Source organism: Oryx dammah, unplaced genomic scaffold (assembly GCF_014754425.2).
Source record: "Oryx dammah isolate SB20612 unplaced genomic scaffold, SCBI_Odam_1.1 HiC_scaffold_2, whole genome shotgun sequence".
In the NCBI taxonomy this organism is placed as follows: domain Eukaryota; kingdom Metazoa; phylum Chordata; class Mammalia; order Artiodactyla; family Bovidae; genus Oryx; species Oryx dammah.
Window position 1 is genome coordinate 152808937 of NW_024070186.1, and position 22077 is coordinate 152831013.

General features: G+C 46.8%; 1 protein-coding gene across 1 annotated transcript in view; it reads left to right on the forward strand.

Moving 5' to 3' along the window:
- HUNK (hormonally up-regulated Neu-associated kinase) overlaps positions 1-22077 on the forward strand; it is a 137836-nt gene that overhangs the window by 48751 nt on the left and 67008 nt on the right. The window contains exons 3-4 of the mRNA XM_040227978.1: positions 13811-13866; positions 19810-19945. Of these exons, the coding sequence (XP_040083912.1) occupies positions 13811-13866; positions 19810-19945 (192 nt within the window). The remainder of the gene's footprint in view (positions 1-13810; positions 13867-19809; positions 19946-22077) is intronic.

A 22077-nucleotide genomic window follows, 5' to 3' on the forward strand; every position in this document is an offset into this window, starting at 1 on the left:
ACCTGGGGGGAGTGGGGAGGTCCTCGACTTGGGGGGGAACTGGGGGGAGGGGGGAGGTCCCGGGCTGGGGGAGGGGGGCACTGGAAGGAGGTCCCGGGCTTGGGGGGGACCTGGGGGGAGGGGGGAGGTCCTGGGCTTGTGGGGGAACTGGGGGGAGGGGGGAGGTCCCGGGCTGGGGGAGGGGGGTACTGGGGGGAGGTCCCGGGCTTGGGGGGGACCTGGGGGGAGTGGGGAGGTCCTCGACTTGGGGGGGAACTGGGGGGTGAAGTCCCGGGCTTGGTGGGTGACTGGGGGGGATGGGGAGGTCCCGGCTTGGGGGTGCCCTGGGCGGAGGGGGGCGGCCCCGGGCGGGGGGAGGGGGCACGGGGGGGAGGTGCCAGCCTTGGCCAGGCCCCATTCAGGCAGATCATTTCCTTACTAAGGTAAGAAAATCTCTCCATGTACGTATTTTTAGTCAGACACACTGTCAGCAAATCACGATTCATCAGAACTCTTTTGAGTTTCGATCAGCAAGGAAGGGAACATTCAGAAATTGTAAGTGAATAACCCTATTTTTGTCTGTTAACAACCCGCTTGTGTAACCTGCGGTGTCAGAGCTCCGCCACGATGGGAGATATGATGATCGTAGGATGCCTGGATTGGTGATGAAGACGACAAAGGCAGAAACCTCGCGAATGAATCAGCTTGGGTTACCCACTCCGCTGGTCATGGAGGAAAAGAGCACTGGGGGTGGAGCTTTCCGAGGGACTCAGGGTGTTATTACCTGGGTTTCATGCTGTCAAAAATCAGACGCGCCCTGGCTCGGAGCTTCGGGGACAACAAAGAGAAAGCCAGCGAAGGCTGTGCACTGCTTGCTGGTCCCTCCCGCAGGAAATTCTCAACAACCCTTTTAAAGTAATTTTAACAAAATCCAATCCCTCTCAGCGCAATTACTGTCAGAACGTCAAAGGAATGCATTTAATAATGTTTTGATAGCAACGAGGGTGTGCTTTTTCTCTCTCTGATCTCCGGCATTCCGCTTCGTTCCCTACCTCTTCGGAAATATATTCATCAGCCAATAGTGGCAAAGGCTCAGATCTTTTGAAGTTAGGGAAGGTTGGAAATACAGGTGTCGTTTTGGAGGAGTTCTTCATTTTCTCCTCTAGAAATCTCGTTAATGAGTGTCAGCGCACGTGGGCACAGGTGATTAGGTGGTGGAGACATCACAGGAAACTGTTTCCAATATATTCCTGGGTGGCTATATCTGGAATGTCTTGAATTTTCAAAGGTTTTGAATGTCTCATTTCTAGCAGCCATAATCTGGTAATACACTGTAGCCTTTTTTTAATGGTGGAGAATTGTCTCCTTTATGCTGCAGAGGTGGAATGAATTCATAAATTATTTCAAGGTTGGGCTTCCCTGGTGGCTCAGATGGTAAAGAACCTGGCTCCAATGTAGGAGACCTGGGTTTGATCCCTGGGTTCAGAAGATCCCCCTGGAGAAGGTAATGGCTACCCATTTCAGTATTCTTGCCTGGAGAATCCCATGGACAGAGAGGAGCCTGGTGGGTTACAGTCCATGGAGTCGAAAAGAGTCGAACACAACTGAGGGACTAACATACACCCATATTTCGAGATTAGAGTTTTCAAATGAGGAAGAGAGTTTAGATAGCATTTCAGAGACTTCCTGGTGTCCCTAGCGGGAAGATTTCTGAGCAAACAGATTGGATCATCCAAAAGGATTTAGGATGAATTTTGGTGGCTATGTTATGTGATTTCAAGGGCTTTAGGTGATGTGTGTTAGAGGCTGCTTTAAAAAGCATAGTTCCTGATGAGTCTGATACTGTATCATCATATCATCATCAGCTTAATGCCTGGCAGAGCCCTCATTTCCTGTGAAATTAAATCTAAATAGTTAATTATCGATCCAGAGCTATTTAAATATCTTTTAAAGGAAGTGGATCTTTAAAAATCATGTAACTATTACAAGTAGAAGGGAAAAAAGGAAACCAAACGTCTGTAAGGCAGATCTCCTTAGCTGGCAGAGGACTTCATTTAAAACTGAACCTGGGTTTCCCCGGTGGCTTGGTAGTAAAGAATCTGCCTGCCAATGCAGGAGACGTCAGTTTGAGCCCTGATCTGGGAAGATCCCCACATGCTGCACAGCAACTAAACCCTCGAAACGCAACTACTGAGCCTGTGCTCTAGAGCCGGGGAGCCACAACCACTGGGTCCGAGCTGCAATTACTGAAACCCAGGTACCCTAGAGGCTGTGCTCCCCAACAGGAGAAGCCCCTTCAGGGCGAAGTCCGTGCATCACAACTAGAGAGTTGTCTCTTCTCTCTGCAACCAGAGAAAAGCTCTCACAATAACAAAGGCCCAGCACAGCCAAAAATAAATAAAGTTATTAAAAAAAAAAAGACCTGCCATATACCTTTTGTGTCATCTGCTGTAACAGTGTGGTTGTTCACTTATGCAAAATTAGAATGTGGACCTCACATCTTCATTACACCCTCTGAGGACTGCCTGAGATAACTTTGGGTTTAAATTCCAACAAGGGTTTCTTTTCTCCCATTCTTTTTCTCAACTGGGCTCACACCAACATCTGATGATTTTTCTATCATACAAAAAGCGTCGACCTTAACATCCATCATCGGGAACGCTGATTCTGCCGAGAGGCTCATTTGAGATTCAACTGTTCATTCAAAATAACAAAGTCCAATCAAGCTGTACAGACAAAACATACCCGGGTAACACAATACCGCCATCCCTAAGCAGGAAGAGACAAGCAGGACTGGGAGTGAGAGAGATGCGTGATCAAAGGGACCGGGCGCCCGTGTGTCAACACGTCTGCTCCCAGAGCCGTGACCCCAGTCACTCATCAGTGCTGGGAAGGGGCCTTCTGCACTCCGAGGAATGCCGGGCAAGAGAGGGGACCCTTCTTTGTTCTCTTGAGCCTGACAAGAAGCAGATCCCACCAGTGCTGATGGGGTTTTACGAAGTTCTTTTACCTTTTTGGTTTCCTTTAGAGAGGGGAGAGAGGGGGAGGCGGATGAGAAAGGGGTGACTTCTGCTTAACTTGGGGGGGAGGGAGCTGCTGGAGATCCCAGGGTCCGAGCACATATTTGGAGACACTGGTTATATAGATCAAAGTTTCTTTTGTTTAATGGGGACTGATAAAACATGATAAGAAATGTGGGATTTCACAAAGCTCTAGCCTGACACGTTGGGGTGCACTGTGGTCAGTGTGTGGATTCTAAGCCAGACTGCCTGTATCCATGTTCCGGGTCTACCACTTAAAAACCGCACTGGGCAAATCTCTCAGGCTTTTGTGCCTCACTTTCTGGAACTACACAATAGGGGTAAGGGATTATCCACTTCATGTGGTTGTTGTGAGGATTAAATGACTCAATTCCTGTAAAGTGCTTAGCTTGAGACCCTCAGGAAGTACTGAGGATATGTATGCTGTAACTGCCACTGAGTCCACCTCATTCATTTTATCTGTGGAGGCCGAGTTCTGTGTGTTCAAGGCCCCAGAGCTGTTCTCTGCTTGTGTTTGTTGCTTGGTCGTGTCTGACTCTTTGCAACACCATGGACTTATACAGTCGATGGAATTCTCCAGGCAAAAATACTGAAGTGGGTAGCCATTCCCATCTCCAGGGGATCTTCCCAACCCAGGGACTGAACCCAGGTCTCCTGCATTGCAGGCTGACTCTTTACCAGCTGAGCCACCAGGCTCTTTAAATCTTTGGCTGAATTGTCTTCATCCTTCAGGTCCCAGCTCAGAAGCTCACCTCCTCCAGGAGTCCCTTCTCCGGTCATAGACTCCCCAGCACCTTCTATTTTGTTTTCCAAATGCTTTTCACAAGATTGTTGTTGTTCAGTCGCTAAGTTGTGTCCGACTCTTTGAGAGTCAGACACAACTAACTCCCTTCACTAATGCCAGGAGCTTGCTCAAACTCATGTCCTTTGAGTCGGTGATGCCATCCAACCATCTCATCCTCTGCCACCCACTTCTCTTCCTGCCCTCAGTCTTTCCTAGCGAGTCGGCTCTCGAATCAGGTGGCCAGAGTATTGGAGGAGCTTCAGCTTCAGCTTTACAAGATGACTAGCTTGTTTCCTCTCTATCTTTTGCATAGACCACCATCTAACCCAGCGCCCAACCCAGTTCAGACACAGTAAGACTCTGTTGGATGAGTGAAAGGAAATTGAATGAATGCAGGTAGTGTCAGAGTTAGCACTGGGATGGAAGCTTTCTGGTCGCCAATTCATGTTCTTTCTGGAATATTCCATATTCTCTGTAGAATTTTAAGGGAGTTTCTTCATTGACTTCATACCACTTTATTTAGTTTTCAGGTCACATTTTGTCAGGTGGCATCTTTTTAGTGAATGAATAGCTCTTCCATTTTATGAATTTGTTTCTGGAGCATTGTAGGAATTCAATAAAGGTTTCATTTTGAATAAATAAATCAGGTACATGCTTAACACATTATTCTTGCATTTAACCAAATTGCTCATCTTATAAATAAGTCAAAGATTAAAAAATCGTCTGGTTTTTAAAAAATTATTTATTTTTAATTGGAGGGTAATTGCTTTACAATATTGTGTTGGTTTCCGCCATACAGCAACATGAATCAGCCATAGGTATACATGTGTCCCCTCCCTCTTGAACCGCCTTCCCACTTCCCACATTTCGTTTTAATACAGCGCTTTTGATGATAAAACCTAACTAAAAAATATACAAAAAAAACCACAAAAAAACTCTTGTTCACTGCAAAATGCCTGTTGCCTTGGGGAGTTATGTGCTTTTCTTGAATGCTTTATTCTTAGCTCATTACCAAAATCCATCTTGTGGCCATCTCTGCAGGCACAACTTTCTCCCCCAGACCTAGTCCTCTCTGAGTCTGGTTCAGGCTCCCCATCTCCTGTCTTGGGCCCCTTCTATCTGACCTTTCATTTGCCTCCCAAGGTGGAAAAGATTAAGGGCAGGAGGAGAAGGGGGGTGGGTACAGAGGATGAGATGTTTGGAGGGCATCACCAACTTGATGGACATGAGTTTGAGCAAACTCTGGAAGACAGCAAAGGACAGGGAGGCCTGGCATGCTGCGGTCCATGGGGTCGAAAAGAGTCGGATGGGACTGAGCGACTGAACAACAACTGTTTGCTTATCACTGAGGGAATCACTTATCTGAAATCTGTTTTCGAGTCTCCCCTTCCCTGTGTCTTAGAACCTTTAGCTTCATCGTCTCCCCTGGCCACACCAGCGTCTCACCTCGTATCTGTCAGTGCTTGTGCAACTGGAAGAGGCTCGTTTTTGTCATCTCTACCTGTCAATCGGGCCTGCCAGGTGGCCCCTCTTAGGATACCATTTTCCAAAGAATCAGGAGCTCAGAGTGACTCTTTCAGGGCGGCTCAGCAGGTCCATTTGCAAGCCTCTGGAGCCTGTCTGCCCTACTCTCAGGCTGCCATCCTGGCCCAGGTTCACCCGCCTCCTCCATACTAGGCCTTTGCCAGCTCTCCCCCATCCCCCCGCTGCAGCCCTCTGACCTCCTCTCCCCTCCCTGGCAGCCTCCACTTATGCCCCTCTGTTCTTCCCCTTTTGGAGAAGGCAATGCCACCCCACTCCAGTACTCTTGCCTGGAAAATCCCATGAACGGAGGAGCCTGGTGGGCTGCAGTCCATGGGGTCGCTAAGAGTCAGACATGACTGAGCGACTTCACTTTCACTTTTCACTTTCCCGCATTGGAGAAGGAAATGGCAACCCACTCCGGTGTTCTTACCTGGAGAATCCCAGGGACGGGGGAGCTTAGGGAGCTGCCGTCTATGGGGTCTTACAGAGTCGGACATGACTGAAGCGACTTAGCTAAGCAGCAGCAGCAGTTCCTCCCTTTCATCTTGGGTCTTAGCCCAGAATGGTCCCCACGGGCGAGCTCTCTAGAATTCCTGCCCCCCAGTTTAGGCCTGGGGTTTGTTAGAGGCCTGACCTTCACTGCCTCTTGAGGTGAGGCCCTGTCATCCTGGTATTTGGGAAGCATATTTGTGCATGCACACACAGGCACACGTAGACACACAGACATGTGCTTGCACACACGTGCACTCTCACCCACGAGCGTGTGCTCCCCTGCACGCCTGCGTGCACACACGCTCCCTTGCACTGTCTCCTCAGCAGCTGCACCTCCCCTCCCCCAGGGCGCCCCAGGACCCCAGCGTTTGTTATGGCAACAGGGTCCTCCCCTCCACCCCCTGGGTCTGGGAGGGCAGAGTTCCTTGTGGCCTGTCTCCAAACCTTAGAGATTACCATCTTGAAAGGGATACCTTTAAAGGAGCCTTTGGGTGGGTGGGTGGGTACGTGGAGGGGGAGGGATGCCTGCTAGCCTGTGGGCAAACCTTTAATTGTTAGTCAGGCCTGTTGGAGCTTGTGCTTTTGAAATAAACCAGAACAAAGGGCTGGTGATTAGGGCTCTCCCCTTGGGCCTTCCTCTCAATCTCTAGAAAAATGCCTACCAACCCCCCCCCCCCACGCCCCAACCTCAAACAGTGTAGAGAACCGGACCCAGGGCAAGGGTGGGGGAGTTGTGGGATGGATGCCATGAGGAGCCCCACCGGGCATTTCTCCTGGGACTGCCCAGTCATCAGAGAGGGGCCGAGAAGCCTCTGGGTTGTGCTCCCTCTTGTATGGGCAAAGGGCCTCCACTGACTGCTTTCTTTCGCTCCCAGGACACAGCGTTCCCAGCCCAGCCCCGAAGCACTGTCCAGATAGCCAGTTCCGCCACACACGCCCTGTCTCATTTCTTACTTGTCCCGAGTTGTCTTGGAAGCCCTACTGGTCAAGGGAAAGCCAGTTCCTATCCATTCAGGGACCACTTTCTTTCCTTCCCCCGGGTTTTCAGTAACTCATTCATACCACCTGCAGTCAGTTGGCCGCAGAGAGGAACTTGTCCCACTGCGGGTCGGGAGGAAGAGCCCTCCACGTCTGTCTCTTCTCCGCAAGGTGGTTGATCTCATCAAGGGCTGTTAAATGTGAAGAGCATCGCCTTATCGTCAGGTGCAAACTGGTCAGCTGTCAGAACCTTCTCTCCCATCTCACAGACCTGACACCGAACACAGACAAATATTTTGCTCTCGGGATGGAGCTAAAAACAATGCTTTTCACATGCACCGTGGGGAGGTTTTCTGGGTTACAGAGGCCTGCCAGTATGTGTGTGTGTATTTATATATATATATATATATATATATATATATATATATATGAATCTGCCTGCAATGTGGGAAACCCCAGTTTGATCCTTGGGTTGGGAAGATCCCCTGGAGAAGGGAATGGCAACCCACTCCAATGTTTTTGCCTGGAGAATTCCATGGACAGAGGAGCCTGGTGGGCTACAGTCCATGGGGTCACAAAGAGTCAGACATGACTGAGTGGCTGATACATACACACACACACGGTACATTGTAACATACTAACACTAAAACTTTGAATAAATTCATCCTTTTAATTTTTAATTTTTTGGCTATACCACATGGCTTATCGGATCTTAGTACACCAATCAGGGATTGAACCCTAGCCTCCTATTGTCAAAGTGCAGAGTTCTAACCACTGTACCATCAGGAAATCCCCTCGTCCTTCTTTTATTATTCAAGAGGTTACCTTTCAATTTTTGGCCTCATGAGTCTTCAGTCATTGTTGAGTAGCTGGGCAGAGGGTCTGAGTGGCCCGCTCTGCTGAATGGACTCATAATTAACTTCAGGTGGTAAGGATGCGCCACAGGGGAACATCCTCATACCATTCCTAGTACTGATCTTGTAGGAAGGGGGAAATATCCAAGTGTTACTTAAAAAGTTAATAGACGTAATTTTTTAAAGGAGTTTTAGGTGTACAGAAAGATCATGCAGAACTAGAGTTTCTACTTCCCTTCTCTGTGTTTTCCCTATTATGACTGTCTTGTGATAGTATAGGACCTTGGCTACAATCGCTCAATCAGTATTGATACATTATTGTTAACTCATGTACACAGTTTACATTCGGGTTCTTCAGGGCACATGGTCCATTAGGATGTTCTTTGTGTTGTACACTGTATGAATTTTGCAGATACGTGCTGCCATCTGGCCACCATTGTAGTGTGCAGAATAGTTGTTGTTTAGTCGTTAAGTCGTGTCTGGAACTTTCGCAGGCAGGGAAGTCCATACAGGATAAATTTGCCGCCCTAAAATAATGTGTTCTACCTGTGCATTCTAGCCCTCCTTCTGCAACCTTAGGCAACTGGTGATCTTCTCCTTGTCTGTAGTTTTCTCTTGAGAGATGGAATATTTCCTGCCTTATCACTAAACAAAGGATATCACAGTCATCAGTAATTGCAGCCACCATAAATGGTAAGCTGGTGAGCCCTGAGGGAACTCAGGAAGGAAAGAATACCTGCCATCTAGTAGCCATCAGACCACAGCCACTCTCCAGAGTGTGAGCCCTGAGGACCCTCAAGATGTGAAAATACAGGATCCTGGCCCCTGAGAGCAGAAGTGCATATCAAAGGAATGAGTTCAATGAGGCCAGACTCTTGCTTCTTACCATACACTGCAAGGTGCTAAATTCCTTAACTTGGGACAGCTGATTTTCTTTAATTTATAATAATCTTTTGACGTTCAGACTACCTGCCTTTGTTGCAAAACTTCTACATAACCTAGCTCTCCTCGTCACCTCCTTGGAGCAGTTCCTTCAGGGTTATTTGAGATGTTTCCTCTTGGGCTTGAAGTCCTAAAAATTCCTGCCGATTAAAACATAACTCTCAACTTTTAAGTTGTGAACATTTTTTAAATTTACAGTCTTTCAGAAGGTCATAGAGTTGGAATCATAGTTTATTCAGACAACCTTCTTTTACTTAGAGACATGCATTTAACGTTCCAAGTTCAACCACTGGGTTGGGAGGATTCTCTAGAGAAGGAAATGGCTACCCACTCCTGTATTCTTGCCTGGAGAATCCCATGGACAGAGGAGCCTGGCAGGCTACAATCCATGGGATCACAAGAGTTGGACACAACTTAGCAACTAAACCACCACCAAGGTTCTTCTAGGCTTCCCTGGTAGCTCAGTGGTAAAGAATCTGCCTGCCAGTGCAGGGGACTTGGATTCAATCTCTGGGTTGAGAAGACTGCCTGGAGAAGGAAATGGCAACCCACTCCAGTATTCTTGCTTGGTAAATCCCGTGGACAAAGAAGTCTGCTGGGCTACAGTCCATGGGGTTGCAAAGAGTTGTACATGACTTAGCAACTGAGCATGCATGCAAGGTTCTTCAGTGACTTTCATGACTTGGTAACTCATTTCTTCTTTAAAAAAACATTTTTTTTTTAATGTGGACCATTTTTAAAAGCCTTTATTGAATTGGTTACAATATTGCTTCTGTTTCATGGTGTTTGTTTTTTTTTTTCCCCACAAGGCACATGGGGTCTCAGTTCCCTGACTAGGAATTAATCCTACATCCCCTGTGTTGTAAGTTGGAATCTTGATCATTGGGCTACCAGGGAAGTCCTGATAACTTGTTTCTTCTTATGACTGAAGACTATTCCATCGTCTAGGATGTCCCCCAGTTTGTATATCCTTTCACCTACTGAAGGACATCTTGGTTGCTTCCAAGTTTTGACAGTTATGAATAAAGCTGCTGTAAACATTCGTATCCATAAGTTTTCAGCTCATTTGGATAAATACCTAAGGTAAAATGACATTTTTAAATATAATTTTTGAGCCTTTTTCCCCTAGAGTCAGAAGGAAAGTCTTCTTCTCCTTTGTAGATAAACCTCCAAAGACAAATCAGGAGGTGAAATAAAGCCAAAAGAGGTTGAATGTTCCCTTCATTCGGGTAGATTAAATACATTGATTTATCCTGATATACTTAACTTTCCATTAACTAGTCATGAAACTTTTAGGCAGTTCGATTGGTTGTCACTGGAGTATTTTAGAAACCTTGATGAAAGGGTATGGGTAAATGCCCATTAACCAGCTTTGCTGTGAGCATTTTTCTTAGGGTTTGGGGTGGGTGTCTAGGGGATGCAACAGGTAAAAAGAAAAACTGATTTCATTTTCCTCCTTTTGCCTAATAATTACATTTTTATACTTTCCATCCTGGTTTTATGATGTTTCCCTATTTTAAAAGTGGGGTTTTTTTCTCTTCTACATCTTCTCTTATTTCGGGGGGCTTCCCTTGTGGCCTAGACAGTAAAGAATCTGCGTAGAATGCAGGAGACCCAGATTCACCCCCTGGGTCAGGAAGATCCCCTGGAGAAGGGAATGGCAACCCACTCCAGTATTCTTGCCTGGAGAATCCCATGGACAGAGGAGCCTGGCGGGCTGCAGACCATGAGGTCTCAAAGAGTTGGACATGACTGAGCGTAATGTTTACATTTTAATACTTTCTGGTTTTATGACATTTCCCCTATTTTAAAAGTGGGCCTTTTTTTTTCTTCTGTATCTTCTCTTATTTTTAGCCTTTCATTTATATTGTTCTTTTAATCACTGTGGTTGGTTGTTCCTTGGTCTTTTGTGGCCCTGGAGTTATCCAGCTTAGTTTTATTATTCTTGGCAGTTGCATTCTTTGACCTCACCTCTTTAAGCTGTTTTTCTTCATAATATTTGTTCTGAACCAAATTTCTCCTTTAATGCCTTCGTGTGGCTTCCATGCTTCCCAGGGAAAGAGGTTTAATTTTGCTGGAAATAAACTGTGGCCCTCTTTTAGATTAAAATAGTGCTGCTGCTTTATAATCAGTTTTCACAGAATTCACAGTTTGGACCGTTGTTGGCACATTGTTTTGTGAGTCCATGCAAGTGGCTGGGAATTACCATATATGCTTGAATATAAGGGTAAGACAGAGTCTGTCATTTTCAGGAAGGAAGAAGTGCCTTACAGAATTCTTGCAAAGTCTCTCATAGTATCAGGGCACAATCTCCATTATTTTCAACTGCAAAATAGCAGTTAACCTTGACCTGACTCGCCGATGGCCCTGGAAACTCTAGAAATCTGAGGAAACCAATGGAAGGGGAGGCGACGGCATTTTGCGTGGCTTTAATAACAGCTCACAGTGGTGAGAGTTTGTGAGACCACTCTAAAATCAATTGACTCAGTGGATAATTTATAGAGATTTTAAATGGGCTCTTATTATTTAAATGGCTTGGGATAATATTTCCAACAAGCACATCACATACAGATTCGAATGGACTTTATCTCAAACATCCAGTCAATTGAAAGGTCACGTTACACTGGAGACTTCTGCTCTTGCCTGCCACAAGTCTGAATGAAATTGTTTCAATAAGATATGAGGGCGTGGGAACAATATTTCTAAAGTAATTATGTTAAGAAGATAGTCTATGCTGTGAAATAGGATGGTGCAGCTTCATAGATAAATAGTGTAAATAGTCATTTGATCATTTCGGTGCATTTCTAAAAATTATATATTTGTGTTTTTCAAAAAACCTTCTGAAGGGCAGAGTCTTCCCATTGGAAAAGTGAGGAGGATCACCTTATATGGTGGTGGTGTTGGCGGGGGTTACCCTGCATTTGGACATAGGTGACGTCTTTTAAAGACAGTTTTTTGAATGTATGGTTTTATTCGAAGGGCACGTGTACAGTTCTTCCCATTGGTGAATGCGTATGGATTTGTGGCTGTTGAACTGCTAAGTCGTGTCCGACTCTTCTGAGACCCCATGGACTGTAGCCCGCCAGGTTCCTCTGTCCTTGGGATTCTCCAGGCAAGAATGCTGGAGTGGGTTGCCATTCCCTTCTCCAGGGGATCTTCCCGATCCAGGGGTTGGACTCGAGTCTCCTGCACTGCAGGCGGATTCTTTACCAGTGAGCCACCTGGGAAGCCCACACGGGGACTGGGGACTGTCTATTTACCTTCCCCAGCTGCTCGGTTCAATACCATCTCCCTTCTCCTTTAGGTATTCAGCCTTAAGGCTACGAGTCACAGGTCAAGGATTCCAGTTTTGAGATCCAGTGGTGACTGTTTCGAGCTCACCTTTTCCTGCACGCGACTCCTTAACTCTTGTCATCTTGAAGTGCTGCCCTTTTGTCATTCCTATGCCAATACTTGCCTGACTGTTCCTTCTTAGCTGGCTCTGAACGTCCTTGTTCCTGCCAGCGTGTTGGCGCCTCATCTTCTGCCCTCTCCCTGGGCGTCTCATGTCCTTTGAAGGCTCAGCTTCCTCCCGTACTGAGGTTGAAAATTGGTGGTCTGTAGGCTGGATCTTGCCTGTAAGGTTGGCCCATGCGCTGTGGTTGTTATTGTGAATTTGTTGCCAACGTTGAAAACTGGGATTGAATCGAGACTTCTGGCCACTCTTGGAAGATGGGATGAGGTGGCAGTGCTGGGACCCAGTTGTAAGCCCCTGTCCCCAGCAGGTGGGACACGGATGGGGCACTTTGGCTCTCTGGGCCTCCAGACTTCTAGCAAGTGCTGTTCCTCTCATCTCTGCACTTCCAAGAAGTGCTGTCCGTCACCATTTCTGTTTATCATGACCATAATCTTCTAGTCCTAACAACAGAGATAAGAGGACACAAATAACTCTTTTGGCTATGTCTGTATTCAGAAGTGTGAACATAAAAGCTGCACCAAGAATGCTGTGTTTCAAAACAATGGAAAAAAGCATTTTGTGTATATATAGAAGGGGACTATATGCTCACACATTTAATGTTCGTGGTGTGTCTGAGCTGACAAGTTGCAGCTTAAGGCGCTCATGATCATTGACATAGATGGCTTATACTTTCACCCACGTTTTTTTCTTCTGGAATCCCAAGTGATCTCTTTAATAATGTAGATTTGTTGGTATTTACTGGGTTATGGAATGTGTACTGGGGCACAGTGGTAAGCAAGGCAGGATGTTTCATACCTTCAAGGGGCTGACAGCTTGTACAGATACCACCAACCCCTCATACTTGGCATGACCTGGAACATGTGTCTCCCTCCCACCTCCCAAGTTATCTCAGTGTCCATGGTCAAAAGCCACTCATCGTCTGATTAGCAATCTTCATCCCATCTGCAAACTTATTTCTCTTTGGTTATGTAATGTTTACATATCCGAGGATTAGAACCCTGACATTTGGGGGGTCTGTTTCTCTGTCCACCGTAATAGCTGCTTGCTAAATAGTTTATCATCCCTTGCCAATTTGTGGATGACTCTTGGGCTTCCCTGGTGGCTCAGCTGGTAAAGAATCCGCCTGCAATGTGGGAGGCCTGGATTCTATCTCTGGGTTGGGAAGACCCCCTGGAGAAGGGAAAGGCTACACACTCCAGTACTCTGGCTTGGAGAATTCCATGGACTGTATAGTCCAGGGAGGTTGCAGAGGCAGACATGACTGAGCGACTTTCACTTCACTTGGGCTCCAAGCATGACGGTTGTAGGACTGATAATCATATTTTCAATTAAGAAAAAAAAAAGAAACTGCCTGGATATTCCTTACTCTGGCTGGTTTTGCTCACCATCTCACAAAAACATGGTCACATTTGTATTTTCTCAGCTGTTCTAGCAGTGCCTGTCTTGAATGATGTCTTCTACTGTCTCCTGGTTTTATTAACTTCTAAGTTTCAGCTCTGGCCCCACTTCTTTTGGAAACTGATTGGTTCTGCCCTCCTTGCTCTCTGTCTTCTCTGAAATCCTTTAGCTTTTTGACTCTGCAGCAATTACGTATATCATGTTTCATAAATATTTACTTATTGATTGTGTGAGTTTTGGCAGCAAGCCTTATGGGTTGGTTCAAAGTGGCTCTCAACAGTTCGTTTCCCGTCGGGAGCAAAATGTTATTCCACTGTTTCAAGTGCTTATCTGAAATGTTGTATGGTTTTGTTTATTTCAGAGACTTGAAGATAGAAAACTTGCTGCTAGATGAAGACAATAATATCAAGCTGATAGGTATGACTTTTTTTTTTTTAAGCAAGATTATCCTTTAAGTGCTGTGTTGTCAATTCTCAGTTATTTATTTCTGACTTTGAAAATTACCATGGTCTATTTCTAATCCCCAGACAATAATTCTAGTTCATCTCCTTTTACCTGCAACATCTAAGCACGGTTTTGAATAATTTAAACATAAAACATGTTCTTAGGAATCTTCAAACTTTTGCTTCTCTGTTAATTCAGATGGAGCTGAACTTGTGGAGGGGTTCTTTTTACTTGAATTCACCTGAAATTTTCTTAAGAAAAGGGGAACATAGTTTGGTTCAAAGATGCTGCTCTTAGATTGACCACACTTTATTCCACTTTTCAGTGAATGTAGGGGCACTGAAATAAGAGGGAATGGAGCTTACCTCTTCTTCTTAATGTCTTTGCTTTAGCCTTGTCGTACCGGATGATGGTACAGAGTGAAACACAGGGCTGCTTTAGAGGTCTGTGCCAATCAGGAGGAAATTCCAGGGTGGAGTGAATCATAACTGATTCACCATTAAGGGTCCGTAAGCGAATTCACCCCATGGCTTCTTCTCCAGAAATATTCTACTTTTGTTTACCTGTGTGGTTCCTCTTGGCAAAATCATAGGGCATCGTGTCTCCACCCAGATGATAGCCTCATCTTTTACTCCTTTCTTTCTTTTCTCACCCCAAGTACAAGTAATTTCTTCTGCCTCGAGGGCTTGAAAAGACTTTCCATTAGAAGAGAAGGATCAACAGAACTTTGTGAATTTTAGCTTTTGTACCCAAGAAGGAAATTTTGTTTCACAAATGCTAAAAACCATCTCCAGACTCTCTAAAACACATCATTCAAATGACCAGTTATATTCCTTGGGATCCCAGATGGCTTCCAACCCAATAACAGGCAAGAGGCTGCCAGGGACTCCAGGCCTCTTGGCTGGGTGATTAAGCATCAGTGACAGGTGTTCATAAATACACCCATTATTAGGACATTAACAATTAAGAGGAAACCAATCCCTCCCCCACCCACCCCAGGGATTTTATAGGATGTATTTGGGTTTTATTTTTTTATTTTAATTGGAGGATAATTACAATATTGTGGTTCTTGACATAGATCAAGAGGAATTGGCCATAGGTATACAGGTGTCCCCTGCATCTTGAACCCCCCCACCCCCACCCAATCCCTCCAGCTTGTCACAGAACACCAGCTTTGGGTGCCCTGCGTCACACATCAAACTTGCACTGGCTATCTGTTTTACGTCTGGTAATATATATGTTTCAGTGCTGTTCTCTCAAGTCAGCCCACCCTCTCTTTCTCCCACTGAGTCCAAAAGTCTGTTCTTTCCATCTGTGTCTCCTTTGCTGCCCTGCACATAGGATTGTTGGTACCATCTTTCTAGATTCCACATAATATGCATTAATGTACGGTATGTGTCCTTCTCTTTCTGACTTACTTCACTCTGTATAATAGGTGCTAGGTTCATCCACTTCATTAGAACTGACTCAGATGTGTTAGGATGTATTCTTAGAAGATTCTTGGATGATCAAATATTTTTTTCCTCTCCTTAAATCAGATTGTTTTACTATTGCACTTGAGTTGTCCTGAGAGCCAGGCGCAGCAGCCTTAAACAAGGCAGACTCTGAAATGTCTGCAGGATGTCTTTTTGCTCCTGGTTTCCGAAGTCTGCAGCATTAAACAAAGGCACGTCCTGCTGGGGGTGGGGGTGAGAAATGGAGGAAAAGAGATTTCTTTGTGGGTTCCCTGGCAGGGTGACCTGGCACTTGTTTTTGGAAATCGTGTGGGGAACAGTCACAGAGTTGCCCTAAAGCTGCAGAGTGTGTAAAAGAGCAGGTGGTGTGAAGGCTGGGTGTCCATTATGGTATGAATTAGAGCACTTCGCTCCCCTGCGCACTGTCTGTGCTGAGGCCGGCGACCCCAGCATAGTGTAGGCCACCGCCAGGTGGTCCCCTCACCCGCCCAGCACCCCCATGTGGTTTCTGCCCTTCACTTTGCCTCTCTCTCTGCCCCTGTGTGTGTTTTCGCTTCTTTCTCTTCAAGCGATAGCCCTAGACAATCAACGGTGAGAGTGGAGAGTGTTGAAAAGCACAGACCTTTCCACTGCTGAGAAGATTCTGGAAGAACCAGTCTCTGTAAATAGTGGGTGCATTTGCAAGTAGCTCACACCTTGGCCGGGCTTCCCCAGTAGCTCAGCGGTAAAGAATCTGACCGCAATGCAGGAGATGCAGTTTCGATCCCTGGGTTGGAAAGATCCCTTGGAGGAGGAAATGGCAACCCACTCCAGTGTTCTTGCCTGGAAAATCCCCTGACAGAGGAGCCCGTGCGGCAGCACACAGTTGGACACATGAGCACACACACACACTGGCCACATAATAAACCGTTTTAGAGGAGACCTGCACAAATAAGATGGAGACACCGCAGACCTACATTAGAGCCCTTGAGATGGGTGGGGGGACCCTTTAGATACCAGGAGCCATTTTAGGCAGATTCATCGCCTCTCAGCTTGGCAGCTTCTGAACTGGTACCCAGGCAGGCATCATAGCTCATCTGGACACAGTGGGCCGTGTCAGAAACCAGGGGTCAGGAACCAGAATTCCCAAAACAGCTGCAAAGGAGGCTTTCATCACTGGGTGTCCCTTTGTTAGAACTTCTCACTTGGAGCCTATTCTCTCCTGACCCGCTAAACCAAACAGCCCTAATGTACCTGTGAATGGAAAGAGACAGTACGCCATCCCAGAGGGCAACTGGGGACTGTATTTTGTTTGGCAGAATTTGCATTTCCTCATTTTTTTTCATACAAAGTAGGTGGGGGAAGAGGGGAGATGTTTGAGGCAAAGAAAGCCCAGTGTCCTAGGTGTTTTCTTGCTTCTGAGTTAGGCAATTTGGATCAAACATCCCTACAGCTGCCCTCTTGCAACTTGAAAGCCCTTTGAACCTTTTCTTCAAAGGAATTACCTAGTTGTTTATTCAAAGGTTGATTATAGCTATTACCATTTTCTCTTAACAGTTTCTCTTTCTTTGAAATAATCTGATATAAATAAATTTACTTAAGCCATGTAAGCCACAGTTCAAGTTAACTAGAATTAACTGGAATAAGATTTGATTTAATTAGGGTCCTTTCCCCCCTTTTAAAAAAAGAAAGCAGTCTGATGTTTTTAGTTTAGTATAATCATAAAGGGTAACAGCCACAGCTTAAAACGATTTTGCATGTCAGTTTTCCAAGACAGCGTTTGTTTGGGTGTTTTTTGAGATTCATTTCATAAATCTCAGAAAACTGAGTGGTAATTGGCTTATGTATATACCATTGAGGCAGACCCGTGTGACATTACTGGGAGGTGAACTTCCCCCTAGTTTCACAATTCTAATTATAGGCATATGTGTGAAATTTTAATAATTACAGTTGTGCATGTGAAACACACTAGTTATTTCTCCACAATATATTTTACATTAAACCCTTTTGGCCAGGTCTACATAAGTCACTTAAAATGTAGATTTTATCTTTTCTGTCCCACGGACCTCTGCTCATTTATCTTTTTGAAAGTGTGGTTAAGACAAGGCAAGACGCCAGTGTTCACAAGCTTGCCTGGGAGCAAGTGAGGAATCTGGTCTCTTATTTCCCCCCTCCCCATCTCTGCCCTCTTTTAAAATCAAGCACTTTGTTGTAGCCCCAAATCAAGAGCTGAGGGAGTAAATTGAAGGAGTTAATGGAACCCTTGGAGATCAGGAAGTGAGACTTTTAGTTTATGGGTTCTCAGGAGACTGGGCCTCTAACATGACTATTTATAAAATTATTCTTAAAATGTTGGCCCAGTTAATGTGTTTATTCCGGGGTGCTGTCTCTCTATCTTACCATAGTGGGTGCTCTGTACGCATTGATTGTCTCCTTAAATTTTCTTTGGGAAATTTCTTTTCTTTTTAGAGATTTTTTTTTTTTTGATGTGGACCGTTTTTTAAAGTCTTTATTGAATTTGTTACCCTGTTGGTGGTGGTGGTGGTGGTTTCATCATTAACACATGTCCGACTCTTGCGATCCCATGGACAGTGTTGCTTTCTCTTTTATGCTTTGGAGTTTTGGCCACAAGGCCTGTGGGATTGTAGATCCCTGATCCGGGCTTGAGCCTGCAACCCCTGAACTGGAAGGTGAAGTCTCAACCACTCGGCCACCAGCGAATTTTAAATGGCCATTCGACTGAAAGCTCAGAATCATTTTTCTACTCCTGACCCACCTCCCAATTCTCCCACTTCAGTGATACTACAGAGTAGAGCCTGAGAGCAGGGGCCCTCAGAGTCTCTAGAACAGAGATCTCCTCCTAAAACACGAATCCAAGAGAGCCATGGGCCCCCCAAAAGGGCCTCCTAGTGCAAGCTGGGCTGAAGGGAAAGCAAATAGGGCCCTTTTGTTCTCCTGTTTGTGAAGGCGGGAGTGGATGAGTAGGGAGCAGAGGAAGATAGGAGGAGAGAAGTTAAGAGAGAGAAAACAAAACTCTCCCAAACAAAAGAAGAGTCAAGTGTGTGAACAGGCAGCGCTCCTGGTAGATTTGCCCATCCCGATTTGGGTTCTGATTTTTCATTCCAAGCTTCAGCTGAAGGGTTTGGGTGACTTTCAGAGCCCTGATGTGTTTTCTGCCTGGATGAGGTTCTATTTAGAAATGCTCTTTCATTGTACAGCTTAACCCAACGATCGTAGGGGGGAATGTTTGTGGTGCATCTTGACCTGTGGTGTGTGAGTAACTTCATGGACTCACAACTCTGCCTTCCTGGCTCCCAGTGGGTGTTTTCTTTCATGAGCTTCTCTACAGCTTTCACAAGAGCCATGGCTTTGCAGGTGGAGACGTGTTAGCATGAAGGAAAACAAGAAGTTAGATGTATGTCCTGCCGGTTGAGAAAGTGCAAGGATTTTTTTTCTCTCTCGATGTGGAGCCTGTCTCGGACCACAGCCCCTTTCTGTCTGAGCCTGATGGGCCGAGTCTTCTCTTTGGGGACCAGAACCATAAATATTTACACTGAAGTTCAAAGGAGGAGGCATGATCTTAATTCTCCACTCAACAAAGTTTGAGGAATGATATCAGATGAGGACCAGACGCTAACTGCTCTCTAATGATCTGTCAGCTGCCCTATCTATAAAATCAAAAGTAAACAGAGCACAGAGGGCATAATGGGCCCAGCGCGGCTTTAGATGCACTGAGTGCTTCTTTCTTCTGCCCCCTGCCTTAATCACCCAGGATCCAAGCAATGGATCCTTGCTAGGAGGCCATTTAGTCTACTTCTCATTGCTATTTTTCTGGCTTTTTTTTTTTTTTTTCCAGCCAACGCTCGGCATTGTCTAAATCACTGGGTGTATTTTTCCCCCTCTCTTCGAATCACCATATGTTGCCTCGTGCATTGGGAACATTCTTTTTTAAGAGACTCGCATGCAAGGAAAACATTCAGCTGAAAAAAGTCAGCTCTGTCGGGTGGGACCGTGTGTCATCTGGGGCGACACCCGCCAGAGAACATCAGTTCCTTCGCCTCTTACCCCCTTGGCCACTTGGAAGCCAGCAGGCTGACTCCAACGACTGTTGGCTCGTTTTCTCCTCCTGCCTGAGTCCTCGAAAGCAAGCAAGCCTGTCTTGTTTTCCTGGATGACTCATAACCCAAGAGTTGATGAAAATATGTTTTGGTTCAGCATACTTTTCAGCTCTCACTGGATCTGATTGTGAGGCCCAGCTAGAAAATACTTCCAGTTCGGCCAGGGGAACCACCGCCTGACATTCTTCTGTCTTGAGACCCATATCCAGAGGTTACAGTTCACAGCTGCTGGGTTTCCTGGTGGATGCGAAATGATGTGTTAGCCCCAGAGAATGTTTCCTTTCCCGCTGCCTGCCCCCCACCTCCCTCCTTGTTCTCGTCCACGGTTTTCTACATCTGAGCCGGTTTTGTCCTCCTCTCCGCAGACTTTGGTTTGAGCAACTGTGCGGGGATCCTGGGCCATTCCGACCCGTTCAGCACGCAGTGTGGCAGTCCCGCATACGCCGCTCCCGAACTCCTTGCCAGGAAGAAATACGGCCCCAAAATCGATGTCTGGTCCATGTGAGTTACTGAGCTTCTAAAACGCTCTCTTATGACCTGTCTCCCTCCTACTGTCTGCATGGTCCCTTTCTGAGGAGATAACCTTTGAGTGTTTAATGAGCTGAATTATGAGCTCTGGGATATATACACAGTGATTCTTTGGGGTTCCACTTTCCACCGCTGTTCTTTCTGTCGTTTTCCCACCAACTGCTCCACGAGGCCCTAAATTTAAATTCCACAAGGTGCCCGGGGGGAGAAGAAAACAACCGAGCACTTGGGAAGATGATTTTTGGTTTCGTGAGTCACGCGTGTCCTTCCCTGCTTTCCATCAGCATCGGCGTAAATCCCAGCCTCGGCCCTGGCCCTGCACCTCACTGAGGGTCTGCCCGCCTCTCCTGCCTCTTCACCCACGCCCCCCGCCCCTCCCCAGCTGCTCACGGTTCTTCACACAAGTTGTCTTCTGTTTTGCCTTCCCCGCCTCTGGGCTTTGCAGTCGCTGTGTCTTTCATTGACGTGTAGTTGGCGTACAATATCATGTTAGTTTCAGGTGCACAACACGGTGATCCAACATTTATATCTATTGCGAATTGACCAGTGCAGGAAGTCTAGGAACCATCTGTCACCGTACGGAGTTACCGCCGTGTTAGACTGTATTTCCTACGCTATACATTACACCTCCGTGACTTATTTTCTAACCGGAAGTTTGTACCTTTGAATCCCTTCATCTGTTTTGTTCCACCTCCCACCCCACCCCTGGCCCCGGCCAGCACTCAGTGGGGCTTTCCTCTGGAATGCTGTTTCCCAGCTCTTCGAATGGCCCGTCCAGCTCCACGTTCCAGTATTGATCAGTGTCACCACCTTGGAGTCCGTCTCTTGTTCTGGGGATGCATAGCACATGGCATGGAGCCTGGGCTGGAGAGGGAGAATGAAGGAAGGAGAGAAGGAAGGATAGAGGGAGGGAGGAAGGAGAAGGAGAGAAGGGAGGGACGGAGGGCAGGACAGGCATTTCAACCAGGTGAACAGAGGCTGGAGAGAGTGAAAGTGTTAGTAGTGGGGAAGATCCCCTGGAGGAGGAAATGGCAATGCACTCCAGTGTTCCTGCCTGGAGAATCCCATGGACAGAGCAGCCTGGCGGGCTACTTGGGGTCACAAAGAGTCGGACGTGACTGAGTGACTTCGCACGCACTTATGGACTATAGCCCGCCAGGCTCCTCTGTGCATGGGATTCTCCAAGCAAGAATACGGAGTGGGTTGCCATTTCCTCCTTCAGGGATCTTCCCTACCCAGGGATCGAACCCAGGTCTCCCGCGTTGCAGGCAGACTCTTTAGCGTCTGAGCCACCGGGGAAGCCCCAGAAACTAGAGGGTCAGCACTACAGCGGCAGAGGAAGCAAACAGAGGAATGTGAGTGAGTGAGGGCATTGCAGAAGGCCTGGCTGGAGATCATTCAGAGGAACCAGAGAAGGAATGAGAATCCGAGGGCACCAGAATCCCCTGAACCTTCCAAGAAAGGGCCAGCTCTCCTTGGAAGTGTAGCTCAGCTCAATCAGCCGGGGGGTGAGACGTGAGTGGGGGTGAGCCTCCGTTGCTGAGGCTCTGAGTGCGCTGTTTCTTTTGATCCTCAGGACCACCTGTGAGGCCGGCTATTACCCTTTTTCACACAGACAGAAGGGTGGCTTGGTGGTTACTGTGGCCCAGGGCCACTCAGCCTGTAGGCTGGGGAGCTGCCGTCAGCCCTCAGGGCTCTTCAAGCCTCAGGCTGAGCTTCGGGTTCCTCCCAGTTCTCCAGAAAATGTGAGAAGGCTGCCGTGTGCAGTGGGTGCCATGTGCAGAAGGTGCTGTGTACAGAGGGTGCTGTGTGCAGAGGATGCTGTGTGCAGAGGGTGCTGTGTACTGAGGATGCTATGTGCAGAAGGTGCCTCTGTGCAGAAGGTGCCTCTGTGCAGAGGGTGCCTGTGTGCAGAAGATGCCGTGTGCAGAAGATGCCGTGTGCAGAGGGTGCCGTGTGCAGAGGGTGCCTGTGTGCAGAAGATGCTGTGTGCAGAGGGTGCTGTGTACTGAGGATGCCGTGTGCAGAGGGTGCCGTGTGCAGAGGGTGCCGTGTGCAGAGGGTGCCGTGTGCAGAGGGTGCTGTGTGCAGAGGGTGCTGTGTAC